Raw genomic sequence first — 20,768 nt, forward strand, 5'->3', positions numbered from 1 at the left:
GGAGGTAAAGTGTCAGCAATTCCTTTAGAAAACACATCCCGAAAGTCCTTATAACAAAGTGGAATCTGTTCTATTCCCACTTGACAGGTATCAAGTCGAACAAGATTTATCAATAAAATTCTCAGCTGCTCCAGAATCCACCAAGGCCAGCAGTTCATGAGCCCCTGTCCCAAAGTGAATGACAGCGGGTAAAAGTATACGATTGTCCCCCTGGGGAGATGAGAGTAGACCTAAGGTGACCTCCCAGCAATCACCTAGGTCCTGGCATTTCCCGGACGTGTAGGGCACGAACGGAGCATATGACCCTTGAGGCCACAGTATAAGCAGAGTCCCATATTACGCCTGCGTTTGTGTTCCTGGGCAGATAACCGGGTGGAGCCTAACTGCATAGGTTCTTCCTCAGATTTGGCACTGGAGATGGAATAATCAGGTGGCAAGGAAGGTATATAGTTTGCCACAGCCATTGTTTGTTCTCGCCTTCTCTCTCGCTGGCGACGGTCAATTCTAATAGCTAGACACATAGCCTCCTCCAGTGAGGCTGGGTAGGAGAAGTTGACCAGAGCGTCTTTAATAGCATCTGAAAGGCCAATTCTAAACTGGCTGCGGAGAGCTGCATCATTCCAGCCAGATTCCCAGGGCCCACCTGCGAAACTCTGAGCAATACATTTCAGCTGTGGTAGTTCCTTGTTTTAAGTTACGTAGGGTCGATTCTGCAGTAGCAGCACGATCTGGATCATCATATAGCAACCCAAGGGCTTCAAAGAAGGCATCTACTGTTAGTAAGGCTGGATGGTTAGGTTCCAGGTTAAAGGCCCAAGCCTGGGGGTCACCCTGTAGTAGAGAGATAATGATTTGAACCCTCTGAGTTTCAGGGCCAGACGAGGATGGCCTCAACTTGAAATATAATTTGCAGCTGTTTTTAAAGTTGCAAAACGCTTTACGGTCACCAGAAAACCGGTCGGGCAAAGGAATTTTTGGTTCAGATGGAGTTTTTGTAATGGTGGTAGTAGAAGGAGATTGCACCTTGGTGAGCTCTGTGGCCATTTCCTGAACTTGATGTGATAAACGGCAAAGTTCTTGTGTAAACAACTGAGCCTGTTCAGGATTCATGATAGGTTTCCCTTTATGTATTGGGCTCGTGTTAATGTCAGGCTAGGTGCAGATAACAAGTAACAGTTCAGGTGTGCTGATTATACAAAGAGTTCAAAGCACATACCATGAGCAGGTCTAAGCAGAGCAGGTCGGCTGGGACTTGTAGTACACCGCTGCAGACGAAGGTAGATGATTGCTGGACCTTGTAGTTCACTGCTGTAGATGAGGATAGATGATTGCTGGACCTTGTGGTTCACTGCTGCAGATGAGGGTCCTAGTAGAATCAGGCAAAGCGTAGTCTAGGCAAGCTGGGTCATACACAGGTAGATCAGAATCCAAACGGTACTGAATCAGAAGCAAGTAAGGAGGGTCAAAACAAGCCGGGTCAAACACGAAAGTCACAGAGCAAATATCAGCTGGATCAAACACGAGTGAACTCTAACACGAGCACTGACTGAATGCTGATACAGGTGATTTAAACGTGAGCTGGCCAATCACTGTTGTTTCCCAGACACAGGCTGTGTCAGGTGAGTTGTGCTGGGTCCTAAAGGGATTCTAGTACTGACACCATGCGAGTTGCTAAATGTTGTACCTTCATTAAATGTAACCATATTGCTACACTTAGAGGCGCTTCTATTTTTTTTTATACTCTGTAGCTCCTGCTGGATTTTGCTTCTAATCCCCTTGTGGAGGCTGCCATTTGTGGATGGACATTTTATGGTTACACAACCTGGTCACATTGCTATACTCTTTTTATGTGGGCAATAAACTGAAGGACATCTGAATAAATGGTTGTGGAACGAATCATTTGAGTTTTCATTATTTCTTATGAGGAAATTTTGCTTTGATATACAAGTACTTTGGATTACAAAACACTGTGCTAAGTGTTAAGGTAACAAATTATAGATAACTAAATGAATAAACAAATTTCATGATATCATGTAATATTGCTGCGGCCCCATTTATAACAGTCCCAATTTTGGTGTGTGGGTAGACCCCTGGAGATAGCCTTGTACTAGCATTATCTCCAGGGGTCTCCCCACATGGCCGTTTGACCATACTAGAGATAGTTGGTCCATACGGAGGGGTGAGTTTACATCCATGTGGGAATCCAATCGGCATGGAATTGTTATTTCTGAGCACGAGCACTGTTCATCACACAACTGGGACTGTTATAAATGCGGTTACAGAAATACCGTATATACTCGAGTATAGGCCGACCCGAATATAAGCCTAGGCCCCCAATTTACCCCCAAAAAACTGGGAAACTTATTGACTCGTGTATAAGCCGAGGGTGAGACATGCCTGTCCATCCCTGTGTGTCTGTCCATCCCTGTGTGTCCGTCCATCCCTGTGTGTGTGTCCGTCCATCCCTGTGTGTGTGTCCGTCCATCCCTGTGTGTGTGTCCATCCATGCCTGTGTGTGTGTCCATCCATGCCTGTGTGTGTGTCCATCAATGCCTGTGTGTGTGTCCATCCATGCCTGTGTGTGTGTCCATCCATGCCTGTGTGTGTGTCCATCCATGCCTGTGTGTGTGTCCGTGCAGCCGTGTGTGTCCGTGCAGCCTTGTGTGTCCAGCCTACCTGTGTCCCGAGCCTCCGTCCCGTCCCGAGCCTCCGTCCCGTCCCGTCCCGTCCCGAGCCGAGCCTCCGTTCCGTCCCGTCCCGAGCCTCCGTCCTTCTGCCATGCCAGGATCGCCGCTCTTCGTCGGCGCCTCGGCGGCCATTCCACTGTTTAAAAAGCCGCGCCTCCGTCTGTGATAGGCGGAACACTCAATTTCCCAGCAGTCTGTGTTCCGCCTATCACGGACATCCTCTCATCCTCGTCCGTAGTATGAGGATGAGCGGATGTCCGTGATAGGCGGACCACTGACTGCTGGGAAATTGAGTGTTCCGCCTATCACAGACGGAGGCGCGGCTTTTTTATAGTAGAATGGCCGCCGTCTGTCTGCTCGACACGCTGATCGAGCAGGCAGATGGCGATGACTCGAGTATAAGCCGAGGGGGGCACTTTCAGCCTCAAAAAAGAGGCTGAAAATCTCGGCTTATACTCGAGTATATACGGTATTACACAATATCATGAAATTTGTTTATTAATTTATTGACATGCGTATTAATTTTCACTAGTATATTTGCACAGCAAGTTTTCACTGCAGCGGGTAACTGGATTATTGTTGTTATTATTTATCTTTGGCGCTTTGGTTTTTTCTTTTTTCTTTGGATTACTAGCATGTTTCTGGAACGAATTATGCTCGCAATACAAGATTTTACTGTAAATATAAATTGCTAAATACCTTTTCTCATCTGCAGTATATAGCAGTCTTGTGATTTCTGTCAGTTCCTGGTCCAGCTTGTATGAGGAATTTTCATATTGCACTGAGCTGATCTATGACCCCTGACCCTCTGTCTGGACATGTCTTGACAGTGCTGATTGGCCCTGTGGTGATTACATGCACTCTTCCAATAAAAAAAGAAACCTCTCTAGCAATATGCACAAAACTGAGCATGTGCAGCCTGACTCTGTCTTATCCAGACTTGTCCAGGGGGACAGTGCAGGGAGGGGAGGATATGTTCATACAAGATCAAGCAGCCTTTTTACACAGTGCGGAGGATTAACCCCTTAAGTTCCAAAGTGAATATAATAAGCATGCTTTATTGCCTATACAGACTGATTTTACTGTTGTGGGTTTAATAACACTTTAAAGTAAAAAATAATAAATGCACATTTTTTTTGCTCTTAGGAGCCTGGAAAGCATTGCATCATCGATCAGAAGATCACTGATGCCATGCAGGTCTCCTGCAGACTGTCCGTGTGAGCTGTCTGCCCCATACATCATATGGCCAGGCAGTTTCACACTGACAGGAAGACTTAATGAATTACCACAGCAGTTAACAGCACCATGGTAGTTCACCGAAAACTATAAACCAACAGGATGTCGGGACTTGTAGTTCAATCACACACAGAGCTCTGTAAATGAATGACGTGGCCATGTGGGCAGAGACCCGCATGGCCGCACTGTTTTTAAAAAGTGACAGCAGGTACAGGGAACTTCTCTTCACACTGCTGTCACAGGGAGAGAAGGCAACGGGGAGCAGCTGCAGCATTGGGAACATGTTGCATGTTCCACCCTAAAATGGGTGAAACATGTAACATGTTCCTAAAAGTGAACTTATCCTTTAAAACATCTCAACTTATGAAACTAGAACAGGGCTTGCTACACATTTTTTTGGGGTGTGTACAGCACACCGAATGTGCACCTATATTATTATTTTTATTATTGCTGGTAAGCCTCATACACTAACAGGCAGCAACTCTTTCTTTGGCAAAGTATTCCTGTGATTACTAGTATACCGATATGTGTGGTTAGGATTCGGCTGTTCTGACAGTTCCTATTCCCTACTTGGATTCAAACTGTTGACATATTTTGCCTTTTACTTACTAGACCAGGCATGTCCAAAGTCCAGCCCGAGGGTCCATTGTGGGCCGCGTTACAGTTTAATGTGGCCTTCCCTGGTGATTTGGATATATATACCTTTTGTGGCCCCCAAGCCCACAAAAGATATATACTGTATTTATCGGCGTTGCCTTGGAGGGGACAGGGAGGAGGTATGACAAGCGCCATCAGATTACATACATGAGAAATCTCATGTTTACTCAGCAGCATCTGTAATAGGAAATCCTGTCTCCTGGGCTGCCATTGGATGACTGTTCTGTCTTTCATAGGAGGTGGGACTTTGATTTTAAGAGGCTGCCAAGTAAACAGGAGATTCTTCTGTATGTAATCTGTTCACGCTCGTCCCACCCCCCTCCCTGCCCCCTCCGAGGCTGCAGATGGCATCAATCAGGCTGCACTAATGGCAATGGTAAGGCTGCATTGATGGGAATGGTAAGGCTGCATTCATGGCAATGGTAAGGCTGCATTCATGGCAATGGTAAGGCTGCATTCATGGCAATGGTAAGGCTGCATTCATGGCAATGTAAGGCTGCATTCATGGCAATGGTAAGGCTGCATTGATTACAATGTTAAGGCTGCATTCATGGCAATGGTGAGGCTGCATTCATGGCAATGGTGAGGCTGCATTCATGGCAATGGTGAGGCTGCATTCATGGCAATGGTGAGGCTGCATTCATGGCAATGGTGAGGTTGCATTCATGGCAATGGTGAGGTTGCATTCATGGAGATGGAGAGGCTGCATTCATGGCAATGGTGGGGCTGCATTCATGACAATGATGAGGCTGCGTTCATGGCAATGGGGAGGCTTCATTCATGACAATGGTGAGGCTGCATTCCTGGCAATGGTGAGGCTGCAGATGGGCACTGATTAGGCTGCATTGATGGACACTGACCCTTATTTGCTTCACAGTTCTTTATTTAAAAAGGAAGTTTTTTTCCTGAAACGTCCCTTTTAAAGTGAATGTGCGTGTTATATGCCTGTGCGTGTTATATGCTGATAAATACAGTATATCCAAATAACACGCCCAAGCTCATCCTTAGTCCTAAACGGCACTCTGGGATTTGTTGGGGCCACACAAATAACATGCCCAAGCTCATCTCTTCTGCACACAGAGCCACAAAGGCAAGAGGTTTCTTGTTGGGCAGTGTATTAGTGCTCAGATGAACACACTAAGACCGAATTTTAATGGTTCAAAGAATTCAGGCAAAATGGTCGGCCCTCACACATGTTCAGTTCATCAAATCTGGCCCTCTTTGAAAAAAGTTTGGATACCCCTGCACTAGACAAATGTATGCTGTTGTCGAAAGGCCCATTTACAACAGAATGCATGTAGCAATGTGTTTCTAAATTTTACCACCATGCTTCCTTTCTTTTTCCAAGTAAAGCTAGACAAAATTTGTGCCACATATCACATGCCATTTCCTAATAATTCAGCCAGACTACTAGATTGAAATGTTTAAAGAACTGGTTGAAAATTGTCAGCTGCACAGTGACGGCATCTATTTAGATTTAGGCACTGTTTGGGTAGTTAGGTAGCCACAAGTGCTGCAGCTGCTTGAATACAATAGCTAGCAGTGTAGACTTCTTCATCCACTGTTTAGCATGGATGGAGGAATCTTATTGACTTTCTGTTTTCAGCCCATATATGGCTAGCATTACTCCTGGCTACAGTTTAATCTAAGGCGGCCATAGACAGGGCGATTTTCTTTTCTGCAACCACAGTCAGTATTTATTAGGGAAACCCTTGTGTGGGGCCATTGTGTTCTCTCAGCTGGGGGGTTAGGGGTAGCCGTCCCTGCCAGGAGAACACAGTGATTATTGCTAGTGGCTATGACAGCCTCTAACAATAATTGCATTTCAAATCTGGCAGGCTGGTTGTACCAAAGTCGATTGATCAATCAACTTGGGTACATTCAGCCTGCCCATACATGGTTCCAGCAGAGATTCTGACTGTCTATGGCCAGCTTTACAAACAATATCCTCAACATATTTCTTATCGTACAAGTATTACTTTTATTAATACTTCACCAAGCTTGGTAATATTGTCAGCTTGCTTATTATAAGTGCATTTTAGCCCCAGCTTATTAATATTGAATTACTCTATGACTTCCTACATTTCCCTTTCTTTATCGTCTTTATTTATAGTGAAAAGTCATCTATATCATCTATATATTGGGTCCAAAGTGCTAGTGCTCTGCTTGTTTTTAATAATACATTCTTCTCCCATATTAACATAAGTCAACTGGCCCTATTAAACACAGAGCACTGCTTGAAGTTCCACCATTCAAACCCTACTAGGTACCAGTTTCCCAAGGGCCCATTTCACCTGATCATTGGCTGTGAAGAACAAAAAATGGACACACACATCCGGAAGCCACTCAGGTCCAAGTGTATCAGAAAGGCTTAAGCTTTGCCTCCTCCCAAGCCACACCTCTCTAATGAATTTTACCCCCTCATGGGCCTAGTTATAGAGGAGTGGGTATCTCCTTTACCACTAGCCCCATGAGTAAGTGGATTTAAGCATGTTGGGACAAACATAGATCTATACTCAGACAAAAAAGGTATAATTCCCTGGTTCTTTAAAAAACACATAACACCACTTATGCATTAGCATCCTCTTATTGGGGTGAGACTTCATGCTTTTGACAGGGCCTGTAAATACACGTGCTATCAGACAAAGACTGCGTGATCACTCCTGTTACGGGTAACCAAGACTTTCCTCCAGGTATGGTCAATGCTTACTTATCGGCGCACTTTTATTCTAGGGGTAGTGTCAGGGAAATAGCCGCAATCTCACGAGGTACGTTCGTGTTAACGCGCGTCGGCGCCTACGTAAGCGCAAAGTAGTTTCCAGACGAACGACCGACGCGACGTCTAACCGGGCGGGCATACGCGGTGATGCCACGAATACACAACGTACTCGACGTAGACGTACGATCGCTCCGACGCGCTCACGACGTGACCCGGTCATCTCGCCCATTTAAACGATCGCCTGACACTCCCGCATTGCTGGATTATCGTCAGCTCTCCTGTGAACCTGTACCCGTGCTTCCTGTTATCTGACCTCCAGTGTACCGACCCGGCTTGCTTGACCTGCTCCTGTTGTTCTCCTGGCTCTGACTCCTGGCTTGTACCCGACGTTCCTGATCTGCTTCCTGCACCTGATCCCGGCCTGTTTGACCATTCTCTGGACTTCCGCTGCATACCCTCGGACTTCCTAGCACAGTTGCCCATCTAGGCTTGCTTACCCGGTACTTGGCCTCTGCTGCTGCTACCTGGCAACCTGTGCTACTGTGGGCACTGCATCCCTGTGTCAACTTCAGGGTTGTGCTGCGCTCGGCCGCAAGGGGAGCCCTCTCAGCATTTCGGCCTCACTCCCGACCGTGACAGGTAGGTTCCTTCGGCGGGGGGAGTTTGCTGCAACGTCCAACATTAAGCCTTTCCCTTTTTTGGCATATATGTAACTTGAGCACTATTTGAACAGCGCAGCGAGCAGAGGAAGCTTCACGAAGACTCCTACTGTTTTTGAATCGCTTTGTTCTAGCTCGTCTCCCCAGGGTCATGTGATCTCAGTGCTCTATGCTTCAATGTTCAGGGAACCATATGCTTTTTTGAGCTCAGAGCATACGTTCTGGGAGACTGAGCTGAACACGGCGATCGAGGAAACCAGTTGGCACCATGTTCACCTATATATCCATAAAGGCTCTATGAATGTACACACTCAGGAAAACGGGTATACAATCAAAACAAAATGGTATAAGACACTGGAATTACTCCACATATTTATCCTGACAGTCTCAGACCGGTGATGGAGATGGGCACTTTTCTCCATATATGGAGAAAGTGCCCACTGATCCAGCCTTACTGGCAAAAGGTGCACGCAAAGGTGCACGCCACAAGACTGTAATTTCTTCTCTCCCATTGGAGTTTTCACCAGCACAGTTCATTCTTCATCTCACCAAAATATCCTCAAAAAGATACTATAAGCTGTTCGCCTTGAACATGATCAATGCAGCCGGGCTTTGCTTGCTGGTTCATTGGAGGTCTAAATAACCCCCTTTCTATATAAGAATGGACAACACAAATTAAAGACTTTACATGGCAGGCACATAGTATGCAATTAATGCAGGAAAAGAGCTTGTGGGTTCTGTTATGTGTATGTAATTGTGTATCGTATTGTGAATGGAACCATGTTCTGCTTTGTTGATACCTTTTCATAGATACTTTCTGTATTGTCTATTAAAAATTATATAAATAAAATCGTTATGGAACAAAGAATGAAAATACACCACACATATACCAAGTTATCATGCACTTCGGTGAACCATATTAAAATACAGGGTTTAACAAATATTATTATAATTTAAGGTACTTATATAGCGCTGTCAATTTACACAGTGCATTACATATACATTGGACAGTCACATCAGTCCCTACACTCAAGGAGCTTACAATCTAAGGTCCCTAACTCACATTTATATGCTAGGGCCAATTTAGACAGAAGTCAATTAACCTACCAGCATAGCTTTGGAGTGTGGGGGGAAACCAGAGTACCTGGAGGAAACCCACACAGGCACAGGAACATGCAAACTCCAGGCAGGTAGTGTCATGGTTGGGATTTGAACCGGTGACCCTTTTTACTGCTACGTGGGAGTGCTACCCACTACACCACCGTGCCACCCACATAACTGCAAGCACATGTGAGCAAGATTTTTTGAAGTATTTATGACTAAATACTTTTGCTAATAGGTGTTCCTCGTTACCATCTCAAAAAGTTGGGAGGTTTAGGGAGTGTCTTATTACTCTCTGTGCGGGCCCAGCTCCTCTGCTTCTCATCACCCTACATAACCTTTTATGTAGCTGCAGGTAGAAGAGTGAAAGTGAATACTTAGATTGTCACTTGATCCTGCTGTGGCTGCTGACATCACATCCAAGATGGTGGCACCCAGCAGGAGTAACAGACCCTTTGGTTGTCTACACAAGGGAGACGTTTATAGCTAAATAGCATGCATAAATTGTTAAATGCACAAAGGTATAGGGAGATTGTTGATGAAATTAAAGATCTGACTACAGGGTCTCTTAAATATATCATATATATTTGATTCCAAAAAATTGTGTTTTTCTGGAATGGTGGTTGAGTTGTCAGTACAGTTAAATATGCTTTTTGTTTTTTTATTTGACATTGTACTAAAGGTCTGTCAGTTTACAGTGTTTGCTTTTTATATGTGTGTAAGGTGCCACCACCCTCAGGAAAGACAAAGCTCTTAAGATCCAACACAAATACTTGTTTTATGAATGTGAAACATAATAAAATGAGTTATGGTAAAAGCAGTTGTTAATCATATTATTATCAGTTGTAAAAGTTGTATTTCATGTTGCAGGGACCATTGTCAGAGTGTTTCTATCACGTATCTGCAGCAGTCTACAGTGGCTGTTAAGGACAAAGCGTGTCCTTGCCAGAAGAGTGTGAACAGGCTGCTTTCTGCCTGAATGATAGAAGGCCATTGTTGGACACTTGTTACAATATATTTCTTACAAATGAGTGCATAAAAACGGAGCCAACAGACAAGTGGAATATATTACATTTCTCCTCCCATCTGCAGCTGCTTACAGAAAGGACTTGTGCTAATTACACCATGAAATCGGTGGTCTAGGGAACCTAGCGCCTGTTTTAATGGATGTGTGTGCTATTTCTGGAGAGACCGGACCATGTCCTACACCCTCTATGTGGCTGCAGAAGCATATTTTTCTCTTCTGGAACTAATAATTGATAAACCTTGAATCTAATGTTCAGACAGTAATATGACTGAAACCTTTAAAATATATATATTTTTTTGTTTGTCTTTTATTCAGGGTTACAAGTAGTATTGAAATACTCCAGACCTGCTTAAACATGGCCCCTGTTTAGATTCTTCTTCTTTTGAAGGCACAGAGGACTATAAATAACGTATGCTTATTCCAACGTGTCGGGACCTTACGGTGTAAAGGACCGTGCAAAAGCCGCAGATGGACTCTGGTGGCAAGAAAGCGCCCTGAGGCGATTCAGTTTGCATAGTTAGCGCTATACAAGTCACTCACTCACTCAACTAAAAGAGTTGTTATATTTTCAAAACTGCAATAAAATTAATCATAACAAATTTTGTAGGCCAGTCTTTATTAAACCCCTTGTGCCACCTGTTCCTTGACCATCTCCTCATCCTTTGTAGCTTGTAAAACACAACTGCACACTAGAAGCTTGTTAAACCTTCTCCCCTCCTGCAGGTTAAGCAGAAGCAGCTGGTAGTGACAGGTCAGTTGCCAGAAGCATGCAGGACACATCATGGTTGTATATACTGAAGAAGGTGATAAGGCATGGTTGATACTACAGCTGTACTACTTAACAAGCTTCCAGAATGTTGTATTTTCAATATGTGTCCCTTGGACACTGGACCTTTAAATATTTTCCTCTTGATCATGCCACCATACAGAGGCAGGGGTTTATAGACATTAGTACCTTGGCATTTCCATAGCAATTTGGTATGCTGGCTATGGTGTCAAAAGTCTAAATACATAATAGGGATGTGGAAGGATTAGGGAGAAATGCAGGATTACTTCTTTTTATGTCAGTTTAGTGGCTATGGTTATTAGTATATGTACAGTATGAATGTGAGTTAGGGACCTTAGATTGTAAGCTCCGTGAGTGAGGAGCTGATATGAATGTGCGATATATGTAAAGGGCTGCATAAATCGACGACACTATATAAGTACCTGTAATAAATAATAAATTAAAAAAATATAAATGAGAAGAGGGAGCAAGACCGATTTCAGGCAGCATACTAAGATTCTACACAGGTTACCTGTTAACATAAGGCAGGACCCCATTGGTTTAGATACAAGTAAAGCAAAGTTGTGCTTTATAGATTACTTTTCTCATAATTATTATTATTATTATACAGGTTTTATATAGCGCCGACAGTTTACGCAGCGCTTTACAACATTATTACATTGTTAGGTTAAAAAAGACAATTCAAAATTGAATTCTCAAAACCCCTAGATAATCCATAGAAAGGCAAAAAAACTCTTCTAAAACATGGTCCTGCTTGCTGTAGGCCTCCTACATATAGTCGCCTGAGCCCTTGCAATGTAAACTCTTGTGTATCTCCCCCACATAGAAAGCCTAGGAGTTGTTTACAGCTACCCGTAGACATGATTAGCTGTCCATGGCTGTACTTAGATTTAAGCCGATGCTCATGTAAATGTTCACATAGCATAGGGACGTAAGCAAAAGTTAGAAATTTTCATTTTTTTGCAAATGTCTGTATGCTATGCGAGTGTTCATGCTCACGCCATCGTATACCCAAGTATAGATGTGCAGAACTGGTGCTTTCCATGGGCAAATACATCAGAATTTAAGTTGCATGGGCTCAGACGTCCATTTGCAAGAGGCCTTGACAGGAGTGTTTTGTTTCTAGATGTCTTTCTATAATATAAGATTTCATGCAAAAACCTCTACTACGTATCTTTGTGAGTGAAAGTAATCACTTATACATTGTTCTTTTAGAAAGGCAACAAGCCCCTGAAACCAGCTACTGTACCTACAAGAGCCAGTCATGTGGAAGAGTATTCCACATTGGCACAGCTCCTACAGTAAAGATGTTTTTTCCTCCTGCCACAAGGGATGGTCTCGTATCTTTTGTGGTGGCCTGAATAAGCAGATTTACTAGTTATTGTTGTATTAATACTAGAAGTACAGTTTGGCATCTCTAGAATTTTACATCCTAGTATAAGAACAGAAACACAAGCTCAAGAAATTACTTTAAACTATATTTTGTCATTAAAAGGTAATAGGTTGTGTTTTCCCTATATTAAATAATAAAAACCAAATGGCCAAATTAGCATTCTTATGATGCAAAGGAATACGGCAGCAATTAATGTAAGATAGTACAGAATAGATTGCGTTTTTTGTGCTCACTTCCATTGAATTGCTTTGTATAAAGCAGAGTCTACGTAGACTGGTGAGTCATCCACATATTGCCCTGCTGATGCAAGGTGCCTGCTGCTTCCTGTACTGTGGATTTACAATCATTTAATCTTTCAGTGCAAATCCTACACATCCCCTGATTTCTCCTGAGGGGCTTAATGACAGCCCCAGCTTCACTTTTATTTGGTTGAGTTTGCTGAATGAGAGGTGACGTGGAATGAGCAGGCATGAGTCACTGGTCATTGACTATTTGTTACCATAAACAGCACCATGTATGAGTGTTCAGGCAGTGTGCTCATTCACAGTTTATATTTTATGATTATCTTTAATTCTGTATATATGTTGCAAATTTGGTTGCCTGATTATTACTTACTTTTCAGCGCTAATGTGCTTCTTATACATATTCATCCATTATTTTTAATTACAGAAAACTTGTATTGAGGAAATGTGGGGTTGCTATTGCTGACCTCCCTCAGAAACTGTTAGATGCACGGATTTAGTACTTTCTGAGTCACTGAACCAAAACAAGCACACTGCCAGAAGAATCAGAGGGACGTTTAAACATTTGATCTGCGTACTTGTTCCCCGTCAATGCCTTATAACATACAGCAGTCAATAAAGCATGACCCACACAGTTACAATATTCAGATGAGCTTGTAGACTCTTATGCTTCTTCCCTATAGGTGTCCCTTAATTCAGCATTTATTGCATCTGTCTATTTTGTCTATACAATTTCCTTATCTGTAGTGGACATAAGCTAGAACAAATAAGCTAGAACAAAGGTATTGCAGCATCATCGGAAACATCTAACAATAGTTGCCACCAAAAACAATAATGGCATCAGCTATTCCTGACCATGAATCCTTATTAATGGATAGGTTCTAAAATTCCAAGCAGTGTTGCGATCCCTGCACGTGTTCTCGCCTGCAGGAATACAAAACACCTCCCTAGAAAAATAGAAGGTGTTATGCAATCCAGCAGGGAAGAACTCAGGCAGGACTGACTTCAGATTTTAGTACCGCAGATGCAGTGTTGTCAGCTCAGGCAGAAGTTAGGAGCTCACTGGATTTCTGGCAGGATATGCAGGCATTTTTCTGTACTTGCATTGTTTTTGAGGAGACATAACATGGGCCAATATGAATTTATTGCAGAGATGGACAACACTACTTTCTTATATAAAAGCATATAAAGGTTCTCCAGACTAATTTTACAACTTTCTTCTTCAATAAAATAATGTTTATCTTCTTTAGTACTTCAATACTGGCCATTTTCACCCCCTTCCTGCCGAGACTAATTTTCAGCTTTCAGCACTGTCACAATTTGAATGACAATTGCACGGTCATGCAACGCTGTACCCAAATTAAATTTTTATCATATTTTTTTCATACAAATAGCACTTTCTTTTTTATTTTTTGCTAAAACGAAAAAAACAAAGAATTACCGCTCTAAGGTAATGACTTCTCCCAAAACAGCTGTCTCCACTATCAGTCAGCTATGACTAAGCACCGTGTTCGGTGTGAAACATGTCAGCGGCTGTGCAGTTAGTCTGTTTGCCAGCCTAGATGCTATGATTTTAATTACATTTTTGAAATAAAGTTGAATAATTTGGAGTGCGGCTATCCAGCTACATCTTTAAAACTAAAAAAAGACTGAGAATTTTGAAAAATAAAAAATGTTTTCTTAGTTTATGTCAGAAAATTTTGTAAATAAGTAATTTTTCTCTTTTACTGGGCACTGATGAGGCAGCACTTATAGACACTGATGAGGTGACACTGATGAGGAGGCACTAATATGCCTTACTGAGGGGCACTGGTAGGTGGCACTGAAATGCGGCACTGATGGGCACTGATAGGCGGCACTTATGGGCAATGATAGATGGAACGGATAGGTGGCACTGATGGGTATTGATGGGTGGCACTGATGTCTGCACTGATGAGCAGGCACTGATGGGCATAAGTTTGCACCACTGATGGGCACAGATTGGTGTCACTGATGGCCACAGATTGGCATCCCAAATGGTCACTGACTAGCATCAATGCTGGGCACTGCTGGGGATACACTTATAAATGCCAGTTTAGGGAGTTTACCAGTGAGGCTCCATTGCTCGTGAACGGTGTCCCAGAATTCTAATAATGCGGGACAAAAGTCTGATTGATTTTTCAATTTTTTTCCCATTCCTTTTAAAAATAAACGTATAAATCTTTTTACTTGACTGTGCATGGTCAGCAGAGTGGTGCAAAGTTCACAGATCTGGATAAAAGAAAAATCAATTTTTTTGTTTTACTTCAAAGAAACTTCTTTGGGTAAGAAAAGTACTTTGTGTGGTCACAAAATGGCATCTTTATTTTTCCTCCAGTCACAGGTCAGTCAAGTCAGTCTTCTGAAGCATGACGGGAAATTTTCTCAGGCGCTTTTCCCACTGTTAATAGCCAAAACAAATCTTCCATGTGATCACCATATGTCTTGAATGATCTCCATTTAGGACTTGTTTGTATTTTTTACATGGATATGTATTATCCTAAAGTGAGTAATATGTTACTTTAAAATATTTTTGTTCAGGGATTTCATATTTTAATATTGCCACAATTTTGAAGCCTTGGGATACCAAAATTTAAGTGGTTGAGCATGATTCTTTTCAGGATTTATTTTGGGGACCATATTATACTCAACCTGTTTTTAAGAAATGTGGCAAGTTTGTAATCCTCAGGCACTATTAATTAATGCAAAAGGCTACCAAAAAGGTGCTGTTTTGAAATGTATGATTTGTTATGTCTTGGTGGGGTGTTGTGAACTTTGACGTTCTCGTCAATGTGACAACCGTATTCTACTTTTGAAATAAAAGTCTTGTCTAATAGATGACAACACCTTGTTAGCCGAAACCCCCCACCTTGGTGATACTAAAGCTGGCCATAAACTGGCGGCAGTTTGGATGGTTACTGATGAAAGGGCTGAAACTCACTAAGTTGACCCCACTCTGTTCAACAAAAGTTGATTGTTCGATCTAATTTTTTCAAAGGAACTTGTTGAACAAAGTTCATCTGAACAGTGCCTGCATCCAATCAAATGAGTATTTTGAAAGCTAACACTGCTACAATAGCCCAGTATGGGAATTCATCCATCCATACTGCTTAGTGTGGATGGAAGACTCTGTACTATTTCTTTTGGTAAGCCTTCAACAAACAAGCTTGCTGAATATAAGAAATCTAACAGTACATGGCCAACTTAGGGGCTTGATTTCCATGTACTCTCTGCCCAGTGAGATTGCTTCTGTGCTAAGTTGAAGTTTTGTCATTAGTAAGAGAGGAAGGGACGGCCCAGAAATCATGCCATGCTCTCAACAAAGATAAACCCACAGAAGGTGGTTTTCTAAATAATAAATAATGTGGCATTTGTTTTTAGGCAAAACACTAATTTTAATTTTAAAGATTTAAAAAGGCTCAGAAGTTCGTGCTAAAGGCAAAGCAACAGAGGCAGTTAAAAAAAAGTTTTGAGATTAAAAGGTACCCTATATTTTGCCCAGTTCTAACCACACTGATTGTATTTTGCTTTGTCTTTCATGATATTATTTATTTGACCGTGTGTGTGTGTTGTGGCAGGATAGCTGTCACCATAGTTTCCTCTGTGTTGCATGATAAAAAGAGATAGGACCTTGTGGGAAGGTCATATGGTGTCATGGTACATTGAGTTTGGAATGTTTGCAATGTCAGATGTGCTGAGGTGTGTATCTGCCCTCCAGTAAAGGAGCTGTGCAAATCTAGATATGAACGTTTTTTTGCGATACTTTACTTATATTTGTGCGTCAGCAAAATCCCTTTGTGGTTTGCTTATCTAATTTCCCCAATACTGGTCTCAAAACTTTCTACTCAATTCACTAATGTAGCATATTCTCTGATAATATCATTTGCAAGCGTATTTATCTGTGTCCAGGCAGACGAGTTTAGTGTTTTGGTAGCGCCTAACTTACAGTACAGTGGACATCCTCCGGTTCATATTAAATATAGAGCAGCCACTTGAAGATACAAATTTGGCCATCATTGTTCTGAAAAGAAGAGAAAAATGTTTTCAAGTCAGTACTTACTACCTCGTAGATGCTGACATTTTAACAGGGAAAGTATTTTTCCAAATATGTGAAGCTGGAATAATAAACTGACATGAAGTACCTGCAGTTCCATTTTACCTTAACTATTTTGCTCTAAAGCTAAGGATAAAAATTCTATTTAAGTCATCTAATAATAAGGTAAACCCCAACACAGTAAAGAGTAAATGGCCCCTGTGTATAATAATTTGATCATAGTAGTGTACATTTGCAAACCTATGTGGAAGTGACATGCAACATTCAACATGCCTACAGTGCAGATTTTCTCAGCTCCAGTCTAACAGCATCCCTGTAAATTATGATTTCCAGAGTTTCTTTATTTTGCCCAAGTGATTTTATTAGGGGCAATGGTTTAGCTGCTTCCATAGAGGATAATGCTCAGAGTATGGCCTGTTAGGTGAACTGGAGTTAAAAATACACTTGCATAGTGCTATTAATACTTTATGTCTATATAATGAGTCATTGTGCAGTAATAGTATTCGATAAACAATTATGCATGTAATGAATGTTTAATGTATATGGAACAGTTTTTATTTATTGTATATGAATTAAGCAAGACTTAGTAGTGGGAATGCCAACATCTACCTAAAGTATTTATTATGATTACTGGTATAGCGATACTAGTATGTTAAAAGTATGTATGTAGTAGTACTATTCAGATTTTTTGAACTGTCTGTATTTGATATGATACATGTTTACACACTTTTATGCTTATTCTACAGAGTATTAGAGTGCCGTGGCCTCCCCATTGTCAATGGACAATGTGATCCTTATGCTACTGTAACTTTACTGGGTCCAACAAGGTAAGTGTGCAACACAATACTGCACATTCTGACAGGGTGTTTTAACAGCTATCTGTGTCAAGCATATCAAACTGATTGGTTTCACATTTATAATACTATTCCAGGCTTATAAATGGCCTTTACAATTGCATTTTTATTTCCATCTATTTGGGTTTCCTGATTTTTATTAGTCTCTTTTGTCTGGATTCTTTTATACATAAACTTTTAGAACGCTGGCACACATTTGCACTGGTATTTCTACCTTTTGTTGGTGGGAATGGCAGTTTATTCACTTACCATATATTGCACAGTGGCATGGACGTCTGCTGTTGTGATATACAAGGGGAAAATCAGTTCTTGAATTAGGCATTTATGACTAATTCAAGAACTGTCACCTACTTCGGTCAATATGTATTGTAACATCGTCTACTGCTGTTGTCCTCTCTAGATCCAGGACCCAGTGCTGTTTTCATATGACTTGCCTGATGAACCAAAGTGGCATATACACATTTAACACTTTCTCACTTGCATAAAGCTAGGAAAATCTCAATATGTCATAAAAAGTATTGAGTTTGGAATTGGATACTTCTATATGGACCACCCCTCACTAGGGGTGCGCATCTTCACTGGTCTCATGATTCGATTTGATTATCTGGTCAACTATTCGATTCCGCGATGCATCACGATTACTGGCGATGGTTTCTATAAAAAAACTAAGGCATTTAGAAGAACTCAATTTTTTTTTGTATCTGCTTAAAAAAATAAAAATAAAAATAAAATGACACTCCCTGCATATAGCAGAACAAGGACATGGAAAAATCCAGAATATGAGGGAGGGGTAGGAACTGAAGGGTGGAAGAGTCTGAGGATGGAGGAATCCATGGATAGAGAATGGAAGGCCCAGAGGAGTCTGGAGATAGGAACTTAAGGATGGAAGAGTCTGGGGATGGAGATGGAGGAATCCATGGATAGGAACAGAAGGATGGAAGAGTCTGGGGAAGGAGATGGAGGAATCCATGGATAGGAACAGCTGGATGATAAAAATTGTGGTGGTGGGGGGACTGAAGAATGGAAGGATCAAAGGGAGAATGTTAAGATGGTCATCATGGAGTCCTGCAGGTGAGAAATATCAGAGGTAGAGGGTTCCCTGTACTGTGTACATGGCAGGGTTGGGGGTGTGATGGTCTCCTCCTGGAGTCCATGGTTGGGGATGTCATAATGCTTTCTGTATGACCCCCTTGCATGCCACAACTGGCATGTCATTTTTTTTTTGGGGGGGGGGGAATGGGTACCCAGTTTTGACGGGTACCCATCTCCCACTTCCACTCGGGCCGCCTAGGTGGCCCCTCCCTGCAATCTTCTGGGACACATCACAGGTCCCAGAAGATTGCCTGGCTATTTGGGACAGCACAGTGAGACATGCGCACCTGGCTGTGGAGCTGCAAGCTGTCACAGCTGGGTGCCAACAGTAGTATTGCAGATGCCGTGGACAGGCAGGGGAGAGAAAAGAGGGTTTGGGTGGCCACATCGCTGGACCGTGGGACGGGTGAGTGTCTTTGTAGCTGCTGACTTTTAATAAAGAAAAAAACGAGTGGAACACTGTTTAAATTAAAAATAATCTCGCTCACTTAAAAAGTGCACTCATCCTGTGCACTATAGGGTACAGGCTTAACATAGGAGGAAAACACTGCTGCTTGAAGGTCAGATGGGATTAGAATCCACAGCTGACAAACAGCCCTGTGAGGTTCACTGTACTGGCTCTGTTCTGGCAGTTCCCCTGGACTTCCCTATTTTCACATTACAGCAGACTAGGAGTTAACACAGTGGAATGTGCAAGCGGGGAAGCCGACGAAACTGTCAGCAGGGAGTCAGTACCAAATGTAAGTAGAGTACAAACTCATATGTACTCTACTTACTGCTGTTAAAATAACTGTCTTAATAAATCCTGTTTTACAATCTAAGTGCCCCACTGTATGTTCTTTTTAAAAAATGTGTGTACACGCAGCTCATGTGACTGCCCAGCCCGCCCCACCCCGCCTCTCTCCACTCACGTCTCTCCTCTCTCCACTCACGTCTCTCCTCTCTCCACTCACGTCTCTCCTGACGTCAGTGGGGAATTTTCAGCCCTGCCCACTGCAGCTATCAGATCAGAAGAGATGCGGGCCAGGCAGTCACATGAGCGGCGTGGACGCTCTGAGAAATGCAGTATGAAGATACATATTTTTTTGAGAATGACACAAATATAAATTTTTACAAAGTCTGCTGCTTCTGTGTTTTTAGATCTTTGTGTCCAATGTTACTATGGTATACTAAAGTATAATTACAAGCATTTCATAAGTGTCAAAGGCTTTTATTGACAATTATATTAAGTTTATGCAAAGAGTCCATATTTGCAGTGTTGACCCTTCTTTTTCAAGGCCTTTGCAATTCTTCCTTTCATGCTGTCAATCAACTTCTGGGCCACACCCTGACTGATGGCAGCCCATTCTTGCATAATCATTATCAATAAGGTTGTCAGAATTTGTGTTTTTTTTGTTCACCCGCCTCTTGAGGATTGACCAAGTTCTCTGTGGGATTAAGGTCTGGGGAATTTCCTGGCCATGTACCCAAAATGTTGATGTTCTATTCCCCAAGCCACTCAACAAACTGTTGTTGGATGGTTGGGAGAAGTTGCTCTTGGGGGATGTTTTTGTACAGTTTATTTATGGCTGTGTTCTTAGACAAACTTGTGAGTGAGCCCACTCCCTGGCTGAGAAGCAACCCCATACATGAATGGTCTCAGGATGCTTTACTGTCACAGGACTAATGGTAGCGCTCTTCAGACACAAGTTTTTTTTTTGCATGCCCCAAACAATCATCAGAGAAAATTACTTTAACCCGGTCCTCAGAAGTCTAATCCCTGTACCTTTTGCAGAATATCAGTCTGTCCCTGATATTTTTCCTGGAAAGTAGTGGCTTCTTTGCTGCCCTTCTTGACACCAGGCCATCCTCCAAAAGTCTTCGCCTCACTGTGCATGCAGATGCACTCACACCTGCCTGCTGCTATTCCCAAACAACCTTTGCACTGGTGGTGCCCTGATCCGGCAGCTAAATCAATTGCAGGAGACGGTCCTGGCACTTACTGGAGTTTCTTGGGTGCCCTGAAGCCTTCTTCACAAATGCAATGGAAATGTTCTTCATGGGATTAAGTTCATTTTCATGGCAAAGAGGGACTTTGCAATTAATGCAATTCCTCTGATCACTCTTCATAACTTTCTGGAGTATTTGTAAATTGCCATCATAAAAACTGAGGCAGCAGAATTTGTGAAAATTAATATTTGCGTCATTCTCAAAACTTTTGGCCACGGCTGTAAGCATTTAAGTATTAAGTATAACGTAGGAA

The 20,768-nt window shown here is 42.3% G+C and overlaps 1 protein-coding gene across 2 annotated transcripts in view; it reads left to right on the forward strand.

The window, feature by feature from the left end:
• The window catches only part of RASA3 (RAS p21 protein activator 3), a 303,463-nt gene that overhangs the window by 177,677 nt on the left and 105,018 nt on the right, over positions 1-20,768 (forward strand). For both annotated transcript variants that reach the window (XM_077482700.1, XM_077482701.1), the window contains exon 6: positions 17,327-17,407. In XM_077482700.1, the coding sequence (XP_077338826.1) occupies positions 17,327-17,407 (81 nt within the window). The remainder of the gene's footprint in view (positions 1-17,326; positions 17,408-20,768) is intronic.

Source organism: Lithobates pipiens, unplaced genomic scaffold (assembly GCF_037356315.1).
Source record: "Lithobates pipiens isolate NorthernLeopardFrog02 unplaced genomic scaffold, aLitPip1_a1.2 Scaffold_16, whole genome shotgun sequence".
Taxonomy (NCBI): domain Eukaryota; kingdom Metazoa; phylum Chordata; class Amphibia; order Anura; family Ranidae; genus Lithobates; species Lithobates pipiens.